Raw genomic sequence first — 20,550 nt, forward strand, 5'->3', positions numbered from 1 at the left:
AAAATGATCACAAGACATAAAATCTTTTCTTTCTGTGCATTGTGGTATTTAATTTTGTTATAGAACCTCCATTCAAATAGAACTCGGTGATGATAATAATAATAATAATAATAATAATAATAATAATAGTAGTAGTAGTAGTAGTAGTAGTAGTAAAGTTGGAAGGGACCTTGGAGGTCATCTAGTCCAACCCCCTGCTCGGGCAGGAAACCCTACACCATTTCGGACAAATGGCTGTCCAGTCTCTTCTTAAAAACTTCAGTGTTGGAGCATTTACTGCTTCTGGAGGCAGGCTGTTCCACTGATTAATTGTTCTCACTGTCAGGAAGTTTCTCCTTAGTTCTAGGTTGCTTCTCTCCTTGATTAGTTTCCACCCGTTGCTTCTTGTCCTGCCTTCAGGTGCTTTGGAAAATAGCTTAATTCCCTCTTCTTTATGGCAGCCCCTGAGATATTGGAATACTGCTATCATGTCCCCCCTTGTCCTTCTCTTCGTTAAACTAGACATACCCAATTCTAGCAACCGTTCCTTATATGTTTTAGCCTCCAGTCCCCTAATCATCTTTGTTGCTCTTCTCTGTACTCTTTCTAGAGTCTCAAATCTTTTTTACATCGTGGTGACCAAAACTGGATGCAGTATTCCAAGTGTGGCCTTACCAAGGCATTGAAGAGTGGTATTAATCATGTGATCTTGATTCTATCCCTCTGTTAATGCAGCCTAGCACTGTGTTGGCCTTTTTGGCAGCTGCAGCACACTGCTGGCTCATATTTAGGTGATTGTCTACTAGGACTCCGAGGTCCCTCTCACAGTTACTACTATTGAGCATGGTGCCACCTATGCTGTACTTGTGCATTTGGTTTTTCTTGCCTAAATGTAGAACCTTGCTTTTTTCTCCATTGAATTTCATTTTGTTAGTTAGTGCCCAGTGTTTTATTTTAGGAATACTAAAATGTTTGCTCATGCAAGCATAAAGAGATGATGAACTTTTATCCATTTATGGTCTTCTGGCATAACAAAATACAGTGCACTGAAATAAATAGTCACAACCTTTCTATAGTCTTTATATACTTTTGATTTCCTGAGGACTGTGGTGTATTTTATTTAAGGTCAGTGGCTTGCCAACTCCCGACATCAACTGGCAACTTAATGGAAGAGTAATACGTTCTGATAATTCCCACAAAATGCTTGTACGGGAAAATGGTATACACTCCTTAATCATAGAGCCAGTCACAGCAAGGGATGCTGGCATTTATACATGTATTGCCACTAATCGAGCTGGCCAGAACACCTTCAGCCTGGAACTGATTGTGGCAGGTAGGACACTTGCATAATTTGAAAAAATGGATTTGAGTGCCTGAACGTAACTTATCAACTGTGGCTCCTTTCTCTATAATTCTTTTTAGCACACATTTTGCCATTTGACAAAAGTTTCCTGATTGTTTTTAAGCCTAATCAGCAATATTATGCTACCCATTCTCTTTGTACTTTGTAACAGTCCTGTAACAGGCTAGTATTAAAAACCCATATTATAGGAAATGGTAGATGAGTATCTTGAAGGTGCCTAAGGTGTATATTGGGATGTAATGACAGTTTATGAATGAGTTGCAGTCTGGCACATTGGAGCTACTGGTTGGAACCTCTTTTTATAAAGCAGTGTCATACAGGAAGCAAGAAGCAAGAAAATTAGCCTCACTCTTATAACTGAATAAATGTAGCTATCCAAGAGGGATGAATATAATCTATGCTGCCATCACTATTTTGGAACTACATAACAGATGTTTAGGAGATCTGGGTGGATTGTGTTCCAGCTGATGATTTGAATTCTTTACTGTATTATTCCAGTTGTAAGCAACAAATGATTTGTTTGAAATGCAAATACATTTGTTTATAGGGATCTTTAAAACTAGCTTTTATGTGAGTAGCATCCATATTGCTATGTGATTATGTAAATGATCCAATGGGAAGCATTTGAGTGATGCCCATCAATTTGGCACTTGGAGATAGTTGATCTCACTTTTATACAAAAAAGAGCCTTGAAGACGGCCATTGTCTGCAGTAGTTAGACTATCTACTATATTATGTGGCAGCCATTCATGTAAAACTAGCTCCAGAGTTAGAATATTTTAAAAGAAAGAAAGAAATCAATAGCTCTATATCCTGCAGAAGGTATGAAAAACTTTTCTTGGCCTGTGTGTCTACCTGTAGCTTTCTATTAGAAAGCATTTATGGATGAATTTTGATAAGAGAAAAAAAATCTCTGCTTTGTTTTTTTGATGAAATCCTGGCCATATTCAGGCATAACAGAAAGCTCAAATTGCTAAGAAGTCTAGCTCCTTGTTCCATGAGCAGAATAACAGAGTTGGAAGGGACCTTGGAGGTCTTCTAGTCCAACTCCTTGCTTCAGCAGGAAATCCTATACCATTTCAGACAAATGGTTGTCCAGTCTCTTCTTAAAATCTTCCAGTGTTGGAGCATTCACAACTTCTGGAGGCAGGTTGTTCCACTGATTAATTGTTCTAATAGTCAGGAAATTTCTCCTTAGTTCTAGGTTGCTTCTCTCCTTGATTAGTTTCTATCCATTGCTTCTTGTCCTGCCTTCAAGTGCTTTGGAGAATAGCTTGACTCCCTCTTCTTTGTGGCAACCCCAAACTGAATGAACCACTGTTTGATTTCCTTGTTAGTAGAAGTGCCATTTTTTTTTCAGAAATTAACAAGGAAGCTATAAGCCGTCTGTTATATCCCCACCGAGATATCTTATTGCCTCCCCAAAAGAATTAGAAAGCAAAATTTGAAGTTGATGGGGAAATGGGAAATTGGGGTCTGATTGTGAATATAATTAAAAGTTCTGACTTCTACATGAGCTTTTGTTTAATCACTCTCAGTGGGAAAACAGAACCAAGTTGAAATAATTGGATGGTGTGCTTCATTATAGGAGAATCATCAGCAGTTCTGGCAAAAGATTATGATTCTTCATAGCCATTTGGCTAGATCATGGGCCTTCACTTTTTTTCCTAATACAAGTGTGAACATTGCATCTTCCTCAGCCCATTAGACAGCAGCAAATAAAGTGATATTTTCATTTTCCAAATACTTCTCTCTGTGAGGTACCTCTAGTGCTAAGAAATATTAAGAGAACATACACAAAATATATACTAATATAAGGAGTGGGGGAATCTGTCTTTTCAGCTAAGGAAGCACACAAGCCACCTGTATTTATAGAAAAACTGCAGAATACAGGAGTGGCTGAGAGGTTTCCTGTGCGACTGGAATGCCGGGTTTCAGGTATGCCTCCACCTCAGATTTTCTGGAAGAAGGAAAATGAGTCACTCATATACAACACTGACAGAGTGAGGTTAGTTCCATATACTGTTTATTAACTGTGTCACTTGTCTATGTTGAACATTTAAAGGCTTGAGCTACTGTATACATATCTAATACATGAACAATTTGAGCCAATCATTCATTTACTGCCATTGCCTGGAATAAGTCATCTTATAGACAAACCAAGCGAGATCTAAGTAAATTATACACGTCTGTTAATTTTAAAATAACATTCAGACCCTAAGAAAGGCTTTATACAAAATAATTCATGTAGATAGGGATTATATGATAATACCCCAGAGTTTACATTTCCATATCAAATGAATGGTGTGAAGCAGGAATCTGCATTGTTCCTACTGCTGTTGAACTTTTATTTTAGTTCTATAATTGAAACCTTCTAATGATCCACTTTTCTATCTTCTGAACATAAACAAAAATCTCTTATTTAGTCCTAAATACAGATTATCTCATAGTACTTTCAATTATCATGATTGGTTTGAGAAGAGTTTATACCTGTTTAATATTTATTGCAAAATGAAACTTCTTATCATAAATTGAAAGTTCTAGTCTTTGTAAACAGATCACGTTCAAATTGACCTGGTGAGTCAATATGATTTAGGGATGAAAGCTGGACTGGACTCTGAAAGTTACTGTACATTCAATTCTGCCTTTAGTCTCAGAAGCTCACTGGATGACTTTGGACCAGTCACACTCCATCAGTTCGATGAAATATTATAGGATTCTGGTGGTAAAAGAAATTGGAAGAAGTGCTATGTATACCAATTAGACCTTCTAAAGGAAAAGTGGAATATACTGTAATTCTCATGAATATTTGTATAAGTACCCTCCAAAAGCTTGTGAACACTTGAAAGTGTTACATGTGGGAATGAGCATCTCACTATGCTTTGGATGCTTCTGGATTGAGATCAAGGATGATGAATTTAATATATTTAATATTAAATATTAGTCACAATAATATCTGGGGGTATCCCAATGACGATAGAAATGAGGAGGCTGTGATACAGTGAGAGGATTTGAATAACCTGGCTCTTTTACATGACAACAAAATACCAGCTTCATTCAATAGTGGAAGGTGGTGCAGGGGATATAACCCAGATTTGATATTTCTGAGCGATCATGTAATCCAACAATGTGTTAAAGTGGTTTGCCCACCTAGTCTAAATTCCCAGCACTGGCCAATTATGTGTCAGGTTACCACTGTAGTTTCCCCTTTAGACATAGGTATAACTTTAAAAAAGCTGATTGACCTACATTTCAGAGATTAGTGGACAGTGCTGTTAATTTATAGCTAAACCAAGCTATTACGACAGGTTTGGGGTGGTCGTAAAAATGTTCCCAGCTACCAATCCCATAGGGCTGTAAAACCAACTATATCCAAGGCCTTAAGCAGAAACAAAGTATCTCACAGAAGTATCTCACTCTTTTTGAGGCTGATCCTATGGTAGAGGACACAGTGAATGCAGGCCAGCAGTTAATTACTTCTATAGCTGAAGCTAAGAGAGAAAGCTGGATTAAAACAATAGAGGAACTGGATACATGCATAAGTAGCCACAAAGTGTGGAGATTGTTGAGTCACTTGAATAATGACCCAAATCACTCTAGAAATTATGCCAATGTGACTGCAGACCAAATAGCCAATCAGCTTCTTAAGAACGGCAACCCAGATCAAAGGCCACCAAAACATAAGATTAAGATCAACAGAAATGAGGATGAAACAACTACAGTAACTTATTGTCCCCCTTTACTATGGAAGAACTGAGAGAGGCTGTAAGAAAGAGTAGGCCATGGAAAGCTGCTGGTTTGAATGACATCCTTATTGAACAGATAAGCAATTGAGGCGAAAAGCAAGATAGTGGCTATTAGAAATGTTTAATGAATGCTTGGAACAATGTAAGATTCCTGCTATCTAGCGAAAGGCTAAGGTTGCAGCAGTTTTAAAACCAGGTAAAGAAGCCAATAACCTAAGAAGTACTGACCAATTTTTCTCATGTGCCATACCTACAAAATCTTTGAAAGAATGGTTAACATTATCTCACTTTAGCTCTAGAACCCCTTCTCATACTGCAACAGGCTGAATTTCACTCCCCCAAAAATTGCACCACACAGATAACCCAGTATATCAAATGTAATATAACAGAAACTATATTTGTGATATGATGATATGATTAAAGATTTCAAACTTACAAATATCATTAGGAATCTGCTTCAGAACCACATATTTTTGTGGAGTTCCAGGGAAGGCAAAATAGATGGAAGAATCAAAGGGACGCTTACCACAGAGTGGTGTATTGGCTCCAATTCTTTTTAATATTTATATCAGGGGTCTTCAAACTCGGCCCTTATATGACTCATGGACTTCAACTCACAGAATTCCTCAGCCAGGCATGCTGGCTGAGGAATTCTGGGAGTTGAAGTCCATGAGTCATAAAAGGGCCGAGTCTGAAGACCCCTGATTTACACTAATGTTTGGATACTAACAACTATACGTATACTGATGACTGAGCAATAGCTATAATGGAGAAATATTTCAGGAGGTTGAACAGCATTTAACTGCAGCCCTGGCAGAGTTGGATCGATACTATTGTGATAACCAGTTAAGGCCAAATCCAGTAAAAACTCAGACATGTGCCTTCCATCTTAGCAATAAGCAGGCTGCTAGGAAGCTGCATATTATATGGAAAAGGACTGTCAGAACCCATATCTGTTAGATCTCATACTTCCCTTGCTTCTCTCTCTGACCCAAATTCCATTCTCTCCCTGGGTTCTGCCATGCTCCTAGAGGTGAGGGGGGGAATGATTGAGGGTTTATTGCCTTAGCTTCCTCTGTCGCTACAAAATAACACTTTGCTCTCCTGCATTATTACTTGGCTTCCTCTATCGCTACAATGTAACACTTTGCTTTCCTGCACTATTTCTCTGTGATTTCCTCTCCTTAAATTGTCAACTATAAAAGCGGGGGGGGGAGAGAAAGGAATGCAACCTCCGGTAACCAGCTTATCTCTCCGTTCTCAAGAGAAGGTGCGAAGAATTGCCTAGCCATCGCAGCTACAGCCAGAGCCAGCCTGATGTTATCTCCCCTTTCCCACGATGGACAACACCTGGAGATTGGCCAGTTTGAACCGTCTGGATGAACTGTGGGGTGGGGTTTGCTTGGGGACATTTCAAATTATTGATCTGAGAGGGAAAACCTCAGATCCTGTCTAGTATGCCTACTATCAGCTTCTCCTAATAAATGTTCCTTCTGGAAGAGCTTGCTTCCATGAGTTCTGCTTTCTTGGGATGAGGTATTGAAATGGGTCCTGACATTAGATAGGATCTGCAATAGTAGTCAACCAAAAGGACGAAACTTGCCGGGGGACTTTGCAAAGTCTACCATGTTGGACACTGGTGCAGAGAAAGGGGAAGGCACCGTGAAAGGGGGGGCCCTCCGGTCGGAACCCTGCCAGCTGTCCACCTCTGAAACATCCTACACCTTGGAAAAAGAGGTGGTGGAGACGCATAGCCATAAGCCTCACTGATCCATGGGTGTAGGCAAGAAGGACGAGTGGGAGAAAAAGTTGAGAAAGGTGATGCTGAGGTGAGGCAGCCACCAACCAGGATGGAAGCAAGAGATGGAGAGGTCCCTGTGTCTCAGCGAAGATGAGGACAATTGCGGGGAGCAGTCAAACTGGATCCTGGAGAAGGCGATTGACCTGATGAAATCCACCCTCCCTCAAAGATAAAAAGCCCGAACCCTGCAGTCGCACTGTTACCTTGGGCGGCAGTGAAAGAGACACCGAGGGGGAGTCTGAAGCCGAGGCCCCAGGAATGTCAGGTGAAGCAGCCGAGACCACAGCCGTTGTGGCGGCAGCCCCCACTCCCCTCCGCACAGTAGCTGCTGATCGAGATGGACGACACCACAGATGGCAACAGGCGATCCATCCAGAAGTTCCCACTGCTGGACGTGAAGTTCTGAGGAGAGTCACAGCGCCTGGGGTTCTTCTTAACCCAAATCCTCAACTACATGGAAGAATATGGCCAAGACATTCCCACCAACAAAGCTTGGATCCGCATTGTACAGGCGGCCCTGGATGGCGTGGCAGCTGACTAGGTGGTAGACCTGCATGACTTCGACGCCCCAGAGCTCCAGAATTTCAACCAATTCATGTTCTCCCTTATACGACGATTTGAGGACCCGTTGGCAGACCGGAAGGCCCGCGAGATTAAAACGGTGAAGCAGGGCAGACGGCCAGTGGCCAAGTACACCCAGGAATTCTGAGCCATTGCTAGAAAGCTGAATTGGCCAGAAGACATCCTGCTTAGCCACTTCAAGGATGGGCTGAATTACGACCTCTATGCTGCCTGCCTTCCCCAGGGAGACCCACACCGATTGCACAATTGGTACATCCTGGCAGAGGAAGCCAAGATTGACCTGCTAAAGAGACATCGCAGAGGGAAGCCGTGGAACCAACCACCCCCAAGCTGTCACATGAGCCAGCAAGGTCTCAACCCACAGCCAAGAAGACCACCGGCTGTTTCAAGTGCGGGAAAGAGGGACATCGCGCTGCAGAATGCCGCTTGAGGAAACCCCAGGAGAAGGCCGACTGGACATCAGCCAGGAAGTCGGGAAGGTCACCTGCCAAGCTGCGAGAATCAGCCATGAGGGGCACCGAGGCCATCGATTTCCCCCCTCCACCCAATGGGGGAAGGGAACCCCGGTCTATGCCGCGGGAGCATCCAACTCGTCAGACGACAACTCCGAGGATGAACCCCTGGTAAGTGGACCCATCACGCCCCTCATCCGGACAGTGTCTATCCTAGCCCCCTCCATGCCCAAAGCTGCAAAGGTTAAAGCCCTACTAGACTGGCTGCACGCGTTGTCTTATTAGCCCAACGCTAGTGGGGACCCTGTGCATTACGGTGAGGAGGCTGAAGAAACCAATATTCTTCAGTCAGTTGATGGGTCCATAGCAGGGGGAATGCCAGCCACTCTAGCCACACTACCGATCCATCTTAACCTGGGGGACCACAAGGAGACTATAACGTTCGTGGTGACCCCAGGCAAGGAGTGCCCAATAATACTGGGGTTGGCATGGCTGAAGAAATGGAACTCCCAAGTGGACTGGAAGATGGCGGAACTCAGGTTCCCAAAAGAGGATCAAATGGGATCGCTACCCCAGGGAGTTTCTGAGAGTCCCCCTCCAGAAAAAGCAGCAATGGGGGAGGAAAAAGCATTGCCCGAAATACCCGAGCAGCGAGGAGCGGGCAGACGAGCTATCCCCCCACAGACCCACAGACTGTGTGATAGAAATCAAGCCAGGAGCGAAGCTCCCAAAGCCTAGATTGTACTCCATGAGCCCCGAGGAGCTACGAGAAATGAAAAAAATTGTAGATAAGAATCTGAAGAGGGGGTTCATTGAGCCAGCTTCCTCAAAATAGGTAGCGGCCCCAGTCCTGTTCAAGGAAAAGAAAGATGGTACATTGTGCATGTGCGTGGATTATTGCGCCTTTAACTCCATAAGCGAAAGCAACCTGTACCCTCCCCCCCATGAAAGACATGCTGTCCCACCTATTGAAGGGTAAAATCTTCACAAAACTGGACTTAAGGGAAGCCTACTATCGCGTTAGAATTGAGGACGAGTGGAAGACCGTGTTCAACTGCCTTATGGGATGCTACCAATTTAAGGTCTTGCCGTTTGGGTTGCAGGGAGCCCCCACAGTCTTCATACAGCTGATTAATGAGGTACCGAGGGAGCACCTATACAAAGGGGTCCTCATCTACTTGGACGACATACTTCTATTTACGGAGACTAAAGAGGAGCACATAAAATTAGTCAGAGCAGTTTTGAAAAAAACTGAGGGCAGCCAACCTCTATGCAAAACTATCAAAGTGCAAGTTTCACATACAGAGAATTGACTATCTGGCTACCGCATATCAACTGAAGGCATAGAAATGAACCCCGAAAAGGTCCAGGCAATGCTAGAGTAGATGCCACCCCGCACGAGAAAGCAACTACAAAGCTTCCTGGGGTTCACTAACTTCTACCATAAGTTCATCCCTTCTTTCACCCAGATAGCCCTACCTATCACAAACTTATTAAAGACAAAAGGAGACACGGTAAAACCTAGTCAGCCACTAACCTGGACGATGGAATGTCAAGCCACATTTGAAAGACTAAAAAGACTTTTTTCAGCTGAACCGGTCCTAAAACACCCTGACCCAGATAAGCTGTTTGTAATTCAAGCCGATGCAAATGACATAGCAGTAGGAGCAGTATTGCTACAGGAAAACGACAAAGGACAATTGCAACCCTATGCCTACACGTGCAGAAAACTCTCTGAGATGGAGCAACATTGGGCAATGTGGGAAAAAGAGGTGTACGCTGTGAGGTGGGCACTTCTCACCTGGCGGCACTTCCTAGAAGGGAATAAAATCCTGTTCCAGGTCTGGACAGACTATAAGAACTTGGAAGCCCTAAAAATGCCTAGAAAACTCACCCCCAAACAAGCCCAGTGGTCACAGCACTTCCACCGGTTTACATTCAAGATCAAACACCTACCAGGGGGGAGGAATTTCCTGGCAGACGTCCTATCCCACATACCCCAGTACAATAGCTCCCGGCCAACCATCTCCAAACCACTCATGCCGGGAGCGCAGCTGGCAGCACAAGTAACCACAAGAGCTCAAGCGAAGCTAAAATAGCTGATAGCCAGCTAAGCAGGGATTGAATTCAGGAAGGCTCTAGAAACTGACAAATAGTTCCAGAGCCACAAAAACTTATGCACTATCACTGACGGCTTGCAATGGGTGGGGGAGAAGCTGTACGTCCCAAAAACCCAGGGGATTATATTTATGAAACTCTGCCATGACACAAAACCAGCAAGTCACTTTGGATGCGTGAAAACGCTGCATCTAGTTAAAAAAACAGTTCTGGTGGCCATCTATGAAAAAGGACATTGAGAGCTATGTAGCCAGCTGCCCATCTTGCGCAGCTGCTAAGGGACTGCTACAGCCAGTGGCAAGCCCCCTGGAAGGAAATCTCCATGGACTTCATGGTAGAACTATCTGAAAGTAGCGGAAACATTGCGATCTGGGTGGTCACGGACTTATTCTCAAAACAAGTACACTTCATCCCTTGTCCAAAAATCCAACCACTAAAGCCTTAGTAAAGCTGTTTGTCCAGCACATATATAGACTACATGGGGCACCCGAACATGTAATAACGGACAGGGGGGTGCAATTCACATCCCTTCTGGGGACCACCCAGGGGCTGTCATCTAGACATCATCCTCAGATGAATGGGAGGGACAGAACGTTCAAACTCAATACTTGAACAATATCTAAGATGCTTTATTAATTTCCAACAGATGAACTGGACCGACCTGCTCCCTTTCGCAACCATCCAAGAAACTAGGACCGAAATATGTGAGACCATTCCCCATCCAAAAGAATCATAAACCCAGTAATAGTAGAGTTAGAATTACCAAAAACCCTCAGGCAGATTCACCCTATCTTCCACTGCAGCCTACTAAAACGAGAGCAGCAATCACCGTTACGACCAGCCATCGCCCCACTGCCCCCTCCCATTATGGTTGAGGGGGAGCAGCATTTTGAAACAAAAGAAATCCTTGACTCCCGGAAATACCATGGGGTGACCCAATACTCAGTAGCGTGGAAGCACCTTCCTTCCTCCCAAAATGAATGGCTGCACAAACGTCACGTTAGAGCCCCCAAACCATTAAGGAAGTTTCACATGGGCTACCCGAACAAACCAGACTAACCTCTCACTATTTGTTTTGTCTCTCAACAGATTGATCTCTCATATTTTTAAGGGAGACAGGATGTCAGAACTCATATCTGTTTGATCTCATACTTCCCTTGCTTCTCTCTCTGACCCAAATTCCATTCTCTTCTCTCCCTGGATTCTGCCATACTTCTAGAGGGGAGGGGAGGAATGATCGTGGGTTTATTGCCTTAGCTTCCTCTATTGCTTTCCTGCATTATTTCTCTGTGATTTCCTCTCCTTAAACTGTCAACTAGAACATGGCTTTTCAACCAGTGGTACGGGTATCACCTGTGGTACATTGGCACCTGGCAGGTACGCGACCATTCTAGGAAAGTGGTAGCAGGGGAGAGGAATGAGCTGAACTGGTGGCAGCATCGCACAAGCCTGAGCGAGAGATGGCTGGAGCTATAGGGCTGTCAGTGCTCAGCGGAAGCACCAGGATCAGTGCCGCTTTCCAGCTGATTGGCACTTCGGGGCTGTCAGGGCTCAGTGGAAGCACCAGGATCAGTGCCAGGCTCCACCTGGAGCTCAGCGCTGATCCTGCACTTCTGCTGAGCCCAGAAAAAGCGCCGATCAGCTGGAATGTTACAGCATCTCCAGGGTCTTGTGATTTACATTCAGATGCTTGGCAACTGATTCATATTTATGATGGTCACAGTGTCCCAGGGTCATGTGAAGTGACCAAAACATGCTGTAACCACCCAAAACCAAACACCCCCCACCCCACCTCTGCTGCCAACCCCCAACAGAAATGCTCACAACAATGAAAACCTCGGACAGGAGGAAGAGCATTGCCGGGTGGGCAGGCAGGTGTCTTGCTCGGCTGTGGCTTGGGGGGCACTTTTTCAGTGCCATTGTAACTTCAAACAGTCATTAAGCATTGTAAGTTGAGGACTATCTTTATCATTTTTTTCCTTTTTTTTTTGGTTATCAAATTTTTGACACTTTGCTGGGCGACTGGTGGTACTTGGATATTGCCATATTCTAAAAGTGGTACAATGGGTGAAAAGGTTGAAAAGTCCTGAACTAGAAAAGGGGGAGGAAGAAAGGAATGCAACCTCTGGTAACCAGCTTATCTATCCACACTCAAGGGAAGGTACAAAGAATCGCCTAGCCATTGCAGGTACAGCCAGAGCCAGCCTGATGTTATCTCCCCTTTCCCACAATTGACTTAACACCTGGAGATTGGCCAGTTTGAACCGTCTGGATGAACTATGGGGTGGTGTTTGCTTGGAGACACTTCAAATTATTGTTCTGAAGGGGAAAACCTCAGATCCTGTCTAGTATGCCTCCTAATAAAAATTCCCTCTGGAAGAGCTTGCTTTCATGAGTTCTGCTTTCTTGGGATGAGGTATTAAAGTGGGTCCTGACAAGGACGTTATTGGAATATTGCTACAGCTATAAATATTTAAGGGTCACTTTGGGTAGGGCCCTAAGTTATAAGCAGCATTGCACCAACACTAAACTGAAGGTCAGTGGATTAAAAAATATCCTATATAAATAAATATAAATAACATGAGCTCTACCTGGGGTGCCAAACTAAGGATCCTTATAACAACAGCTTTAGCTTTTTGCTACTCGGCAGCAAATATGCCTGCCCAGTCTGGTATAAATCAGTACATGTCGGGAAAATAGATGTTGCTCTGAATGAAGCTAGCAGAATTATTATTGGATGCCTTAAAACTACCCCTCTAGATAAGATCTACCACCTAGCTGGCAATAATAATAATAAGGTCCGTGCTAGATATTGGAGTTCCTGGATATCTGGTGAAAAATGGGTTACAGGACTCAGGACTGTTGGCTGAGCAACCAGGGCCAGCAGCTGCAGAACTACTGGAAGAAAAGATGTTTACCCGTCGCAGCTACACAGTGATTGAAAACAAAGAAATAATGATCTGTTACTACAGATCAAGTCCAACAAGAAGAGGATATCTAAAACGAATGCACCAGTTCTGGAAAGAACAACATCCAGAATCAGAAATAACAGAACAGAGACTAGCAGATCAACGCCGATTTATAATACGAAATAAAGTATTCACAGAAACAGAATTGGACGAACTGCAAAGGTTTACCCAGGGCAAAGAAATCAAAGCCTTACCAGAAGTAATTCAGAATGTAGAGGCAAACCAGGGGGAATTGGCAGTGAAGGAATCCAGCAGAGATATACAACTGTTCTCATTTGGAAACCAGGCACCTCTTCCTCAGGAAGAACAAAACCCTCTAACTAAAGAAATAAAAGAATTGAAACAAAGAATAACTGAGCATCTAGAACAGCACAAAAACAACAGAATAAGGCTACCTGCATTGAAGCTTGTTCCAAAGAAACAGCTAGCACAAGCATTAAAAGATGCAAATACTGCAATATCAAGTATAAGCACCAATTCACTGCAAGAAACAAACCAACTAATGTACAGCACAGCTGCAGTTATAACAGAATACCTGGGATGCAAAATCAACAAAAAGAAAAACAAACAGTGCACCAGAAAAATGGAAGGTTAGACTAGAAAATAAGATCAGCAAGTTAAGATCACATGCAAGCAAACTAGAACAGATGAAAGAAAAGAAGCTGAAGAACAAGAAGACCAAAGAATACCTAATCAAGAAATACCACTTAGAAACAAGGAAGATCAAGGAAGCACTGGAAATAATAAAGCAACAAATAACAGCTATAGCCAGGAAAATCAGTAGATATGAAGCTCAAATTGCAAACTATAGGCAGAACCTCCAATTTCAATCCAATCAGAAACATTTCTACCAATCCATCAATGGAGAAACTGCAAGGAATCAGTCAGTACCTGACAAGGAAGAAACAATGCAGTTCTGGAAGCAGATATGGGATAACCCAAAGAAATACAACAAGGACACAGCTTGGTTAAAAGAGGTGGATGCAAAATAAAACAGAAGAAATGAAAGAACTAGTAATAACAACAAAAATGGTAGAAAAAAGAGCAAAGAAAATCAAAAATTGGTCAGCACCAGGTGAAGATGAACTGCATGGGTTTTGGTTGAAACATCTAACTGTTATACACCCACTCATTGCCAAACAGTTCAACAATATACTACAAGGAGGAGAAATTGAAAAGTGGCTAACAACTGGGAAAACCTACCTAATAATGAAAAATCCAGCAAAAGGGGCAACACCAGGTAACTACAGGCCAATTACCTGCTTACCAACAACTTTCAAATTACTAACTGGTGTGGTAGCTGATGCAGTACAACAGCATCTAGTTGAAAACAATCTCTTTCCACCTGAGCAGAAAGGAAACCGCCCCAATAGCAGAGGAACAAAAGATCAACTCCTAATAGACAAAATGATCTTGGAAAACTGCAAGAGAAGGAAGACCAACCTGAATGTGGCATGGATTGACTACAAAAAGGCATTTGACTCTCTGCCACATGATTGGATAATAAAGTGCCTAGAAATAACAGGAGTCAGTAGAAACATCAGAAAATTTGTGCAAAGATCGATGGCACAATGGAAGACACAGTTGCAGATCAATGGTGAGAGCTGGGAGAGGTTAATATCAAGAGAGGAATATTTCAAGGAGATTCATTATCACCATTACTATTTGTTATTGCACTGTTTCCTCTGTCAACAATACTGAATAACTCAGGACATGGCTATCAAACATCAAAAACATCTGCTAGACTATCCCACCTCCTTTACATGGATGATCTGAAGCTGTATGGAAAAACATCATCTGAAATAGAATCGCTGCTCAACACTGTCCGTATATATAGCCAAGATATTGTTATGGAGTTTGGCTTGGACAAATGTGCCACACTTACTATCAAACAAGGAAAAATAGTGAAAACTGAAGGAATCAAGATGCCCCACGAAAATAACATTAAGAGTCTGGATGAGGAAGAGTACTACAAATACTTGGGTATCCTTCAAGCTGACAACATCAAGCACACTGAAGTCAAGAAAAAGATTAGAGGTGAATACATCAAGAGAGTGAAGAAAATCTTAAAGTCCAAACTCAATGGAGGAAATACCATAAGGGCAATCAACACGTGGGCAATCCCAGTCATTAGGTACACAGCTAGAATAGTGGACTGGACTCAAGCAGAACTAAAAGCAATGGATAGGCAGACCAGAAAAATAATGACAATGAATCATGCCCTTCATCCACGCAGTGACATTGATAGACTTTATCTACCAAGGCAAATAGGTGGGCGTGGAATGCTACAAGTACATCAGATGGTTGAAGAAGAAAAAATGGCTTTGGAAGAATATCTGAAGAACAATGATGAAGATGCACTGAAATTAGTATATCAGGAAGGCTTACTAACTACTGGAGAGACCAAACTGGCCTACAAGAAAGACCAAATGAAGAACAGAATAGAGGCATGGGAAGACAAAGCACTACATGGCCAATACATGAAAAAAAATAGCTGGGAAAGCAGATAATAACAAGACCTGGCAATGGCTAAGAGCAGGAAAATTGAAGAAAGAGACCGAGGGACTAATTCTGGCTGCACAAGACCAAGCCTTAAGGACAAATGCATATAAAGTCAAAATTGAGAAGACAGCAACAGACAGTAAGTGCCGCCTATGCAAAGAAGCTGAAGAAACAGTGGACCACTTGGTAAGCTGTTGCAAGAAGATTGCACAAACTGATTACAAGCAGCGGCATGACAAAGTAGCAACAATGGTGCATTGGAAGATCTGCAAAAAATATCATTTGCCTGTAAGCAAAAACTGGTGGGATCATAAAATAGAGAAAGTCATAGAAAATGATAAAATTAAACTGCTCTGGGACTTTAGAATTCAAACAGACAAACATCTGCAACATAACACCCCAGACTTAACAATTGTTGATAAGAAAGACAAAAAAGTGTGGATAGTGGACATGGCAATGCCTGGAGACAGCAGAATAGATGAGAAAGAAGTGGAGAAGATCACAAAATACAAAGACCTACAAATAGAAATAGAAAGACTGTGGCAAAAGCAAGAAAGGGTAGTACCTATAGTAATAGGCGCCTTGGGTGCAATCCCAAAACAACTGGAGCATCACTTGAACACCATTGGCATTGACAAATTCGCTATTAGTCAATTGCAAAAGGCGGCCTTACTAGGAACTGCTTCCATCCTGCGAAGATATCTGTAATACCATCAAACATCCATATCTGCCTATCCCAGGTCCTGGGTAAGGACTCGATAGGTAGACAAAATGCCAAATCCAGTCTGAGCATCTGGCTGACTGTGCGATGATCAGTAATAATAATAATTGCAAAAGGTAGCTTTACTTGGAACAGCTTACTTTATTTGTTTGTTTATTAGATTTATATGGCTGTCCATATAAATCTCCCGAACCCTTGTTATCCCTGCCAAAGACCCAGCTCATCCACCCTCACTATCTCCTCTTCTCTCTCTATGGATGAGACTGCTCGCTTCAGATGGTTGGCTACCGAGACCCAGGCAGGCGGTCAAGTCTCAACCGCAGCATTTTGTTGCTGTTGTTTTGCGTGCGCGTGGTACTGGCTGGGAACAGAGCCAAGCAAGCTCTGTGGTTGGAAGTCCCTGCAGCTTAGGAGCCAGGATCTTCCCCCTCTCAGTCCCAAATCGCAAGCAGGATTAACAACATTGGGATGGGAAGTGAGCTGGGAGGAGATGATCTGAATCTCTTCCTCCCCTCCTCCCTTCCGCGCCGGCTACTGAGACTCCCTGCTGGGCGCAGTCGGCCTGAAGCGGAGGAGGGTGAGGGGCCTTTCAAAGCATGACATTGCAATGGATGGGACAGCCTTTCAGGAGGGTGCGAATGAACTGTAGCTCTCCAGATATTGCTAACATACAGCGTTTGCCGTCCCTGCAGCAGAATCGATGAGAGGTGCTGGCATTTCTCTTGGTCAGAATGTGGTGAATCCACATTGCCCATCTCTAAGGGAGGAAGTTAAACGATTTGGTAGGTGAACTGGTTCTGTTAATAAAGGGGAGGAGGTTAAGAGAAAAAGAGAGGGAGAGAGAAAAGAGGAAAGAGAAAGAGAGGAAAGAGGAAGAAAGAAAAGAGAAAGGGAGAGGAAAGAGGGAGAGGGGGAGAGAGGAAAGAAATAGAAAGGGAGGAAAGAGGGAGAAAGAGGAAAGAAAGAAAGGAAAGAGAAAAGAAAGGGAGAGGAAAGAGAAAGGGGGAGAAAGGAAAGAGAAAGAGGAAAGAAATGAAAGGAAAGAAAGGGAGAAAGAAAAAAGAGAAAGGTAGATGAAGGGGAGGGAGAGGGGGAGAGAGGAAAGAAATACAAAGGGAGACAGGAAAGAAAGGGAGAAAGGAAAGGAAAAAGAAAAGGAGAAAAAAGGGAGGGGGAGAGAGGAAAGAAAGGAAAGTGGAAAGAGGAAGAAAGGAAAGAGAAAGGGAGAAAGAAAAGAGGGAGATGAAAGAAAGGGAGAGGGGGAGAGAGGAAAGAAATAAAGGGAGAAAGGAAAGAAACGAAGAAAGAAAAAGGGAGAGGAAAGAGAAAAGGGAGAGGGAAAGAGGAAAGAGAAAGGAAAGGGAGAAAGAAAAGAGGGAGATGAAAGGGGGAGAGAGGGGGAAAGAAAGGAAAGAAATAGGAAGAGGAAAGAAAGGGAGAAAGGAAAGAAAAAGGAAAGAGGAGAGAGGGAGAAAGGAAGGAAGGAAAGAGAGGGAGAGGAAAGGGGGAGAGAATAAAGAAAGGAAAGAGGGAGAAAGGAAAGAGAAAGGGAGAAGAAAGGAAAGAGAAAGGGAGGGAGAGGAAAGAAAGGGAGAGGAAAGAAAGGGGGAAGCACAAGTGCCTCTTTCTCTCACACGCACGTGCGCGCGCGCGCACACACACACACACACACACACACACACAGAGTGGGGGAAGAAGACTGGCAGACCAAGGGCAGAAAGGAGGGGAAGGGAGGAAGGGACAGAGAGAGAGACCCTTTTGACATCTAAAATGAAGATAACACTGCAAATATCCTTTTATATATATATATAATAAAGGTAAAAAAGGATATATGCAGTGTTATCTTCATTTTAGATATCCAAAGGGTTTTGCGGCTCCCTGTGTTTTGTTTTCGGTGGGAAACGGGTACAAGTGGCTCTTTGAGTATTTTGGGTTGCCTACCCCTGCCCTATACCATTTCAGACAAATGGCTGTCCAGTCTCTTCTTAAAAACTTCTGGTGTTGGAGCATTCATCACTTCTGGAGGCAGGTTGTTCCACTGGTTAATTGTTCTAACTGTCAGGAAAGCAGCATACAGAGGGAGGCTTAAATCATCTATATCTAGACAACACCCTTTCTATGCCTACAACCAGTTCATCAGAGATTAAAATTTAGGAAAACCTTCCTTAAGTCGACGGAAGACTTTGAAAAATTTAAAAGCAGAGAGGACCTATGAAAAGTTACAAAAAAATCAACACTGGATGGAACCAATGGAGGAGCTAAGTCTGGTGAAAGCTGGAAAGTATGGAAATTGTTGAATAGATTGCACATACACACAACTAGATTCAGAGATACTCTGAACAAATGGGATTGTCCAGGGACTCTGTCCTTTGCAATTGTGGTAACATGCAGACAACAACACATATGTAAGCTATCCTTTGTGTCCTGTTCAGTGCATATTTGAGGATCTCATGGCAGTGCAACACAACACAATATTGCTAGTTTCTGGGCAACATCTGTTTAACTTGTACATATTTTAATCTTGTATTTTATTTTTGAAATCCCATGTTGTATAGTATGCCTTATTTTAATTGTGATGTTCTGAAATAAACAAACAAATTGAAAGTGTTGAAATGCATGGAGCTAAAATGTTTTGAGACTTTTGGTTGCAATCTAAAAATGTGAGAGGGAAATTAAATTTGAAGCCGTGGTAGTGATACAACATAATATGCTACTTCATTATAATAATTATGTTGCATAGGAATTTATTCAGTCTGTGATTTCTGTAATCCCAGATATAAGCTTAAAATCACTTTCCACTTAAGAACCACTTTCTTCTTCTTCTTCTTCTTCTTCTTCTTCTTCTTCTTCTTCTTCTTCTTCTTCTTCTTCTTCTTCTTCTTCTTCTTCTTCTTCTTCTTCTTCTTCTTCTTCTTCTTCTTCTTCTTCTTCTTCTTCTTCTTCTTCTTCTTCTTCTTCTTCTTCTTCTTTTTCTTCTTCTTCTTCTTCTTCTTCTTCTTCTTCTTCTTCTTCTTCTTCTTCTTCTTCTTCTCCTCCTCCTCCTCCTCCTCCTCCTCCACCACCACCACCACCACCACCATCACCACCACCACAAAAACCACCACCACCACCAGAACAACAATTACTTTGGGTGTCAAGGGAGATACAAAGTTCTGGCTGTTACTTTTCGGGCAGCCTCAACTATTGTTAATTTATGTTGCAGTATGTCTTTGATGTTTCTCTCCATCTTCTGGGTCTACCTCGTGTTCTTTCAGTTTCTCCTCTTTTTCTATATGCTTTCTATTATAAGAAATCCCATGTCATCCTCTCCAGGTGAGCCAACCACTTTGCTGTTTTTGTATGTGGATTAGGATTGGTTTTATGCCAATTCTTTCTCTTATGGTTTCATTTCATCTCCATGGGGATTAAGTTTTGTTTTGTCCATTTAAGAACTTGAGTTTTAAAATACTTCACCTGACTGTGTGTTAAAGAAAAGCTGTTTATTTGTCATATATCATCACACCAAATGATTGTGAGCTTTTTACACTGAGGGAAAATATTTGATCCCCTGCTGGTTTTGTATGTTTGCTCACTGACAAAGACATGATCAGTCTATAATTTTAATGGTAGGTTTATTTTAACAGTGAGAGACAGAAGAACAACAAAAATATCCAGAAAAACACATTTCAAAAAAATTATAAATTGATTTGTATTTTAATGAGTAAAATAAGAATTTGATCCCCTATCAATCAGAAAGATTTCTGGGTCCTAGGTGTCTTTTATACAGGTAATGAATTGAGATTAGGAGCATTCTCTTAAAGGGAGTGCTCCTAATCACAACTTATTACCTGTATAAAAGACACCTGTCCACAGAAGCAATCAATCAGATTCCAAACTCTCTACCATGCCCAAGACCAAAGAGCTATCCAAGGATGTCAGGGACAAAAGTGTAGACCTACACAAGGCTGGAATGGGCTACAAGACTATCGCCAAGCAGATTGGTGAGAAGGTGACAACAGTTGGTGCAATTATTCGCAAATGGAAGAAACACAAAATAACTGTCAATCTCCCTCGGTCTGGGGCTCCATGCAAGATCTCACCCTGTGGAGTTTCAATGATCATGAGAATGATGAGCAATCAGCCCAGAACTACACAGGAGGAACTTGTCAGTGATCTCAAGGCAGCTGGGACCACAGTCAACAAGAAAACAATTGATAATACACTATGCTGTGAAGGACTGAAATCCTACAGTGCCCGCAAGGTCCCCCTGCTCAAAAAAGGTTTGAATTATTCAGAGGAGAACTGGGTGAAAGTGTTGTGGTCAGATGAAACTAAAAT

General features: G+C 42.5%; 1 protein-coding gene across 8 annotated transcripts in view; it reads left to right on the forward strand.

Annotated features, from left to right (window-relative positions):
• Window positions 1-20,550, forward strand: part of PALLD (palladin, cytoskeletal associated protein) — a 524,810-nt gene that overhangs the window by 488,769 nt on the left and 15,491 nt on the right. For 7 of the 8 annotated variants that reach the window (XM_039326459.1, XM_039326458.1, XM_039326460.1 and 4 more), the window contains 2 exons: window positions 1,105-1,312; window positions 3,185-3,350. In XM_039326459.1, coding sequence (XP_039182393.1) covers window positions 1,105-1,312; window positions 3,185-3,350 — 374 coding nt within the window. Of the gene's footprint in view, window positions 1-1,104; window positions 1,313-3,184; window positions 3,351-6,353; window positions 11,484-20,550 lie in introns of those variants that run through there. The other variant, XM_039326461.1, reaches the window with a different exon arrangement.

The sequence above is a fragment of the Crotalus tigris genome, unplaced genomic scaffold (assembly GCF_016545835.1).
Source record: "Crotalus tigris isolate CLP2741 ecotype Arizona unplaced genomic scaffold, ASM1654583v1 scf7180000024341.3516292, whole genome shotgun sequence".
Lineage (NCBI taxonomy): Eukaryota > Metazoa > Chordata > Lepidosauria > Squamata > Viperidae > Crotalus > Crotalus tigris.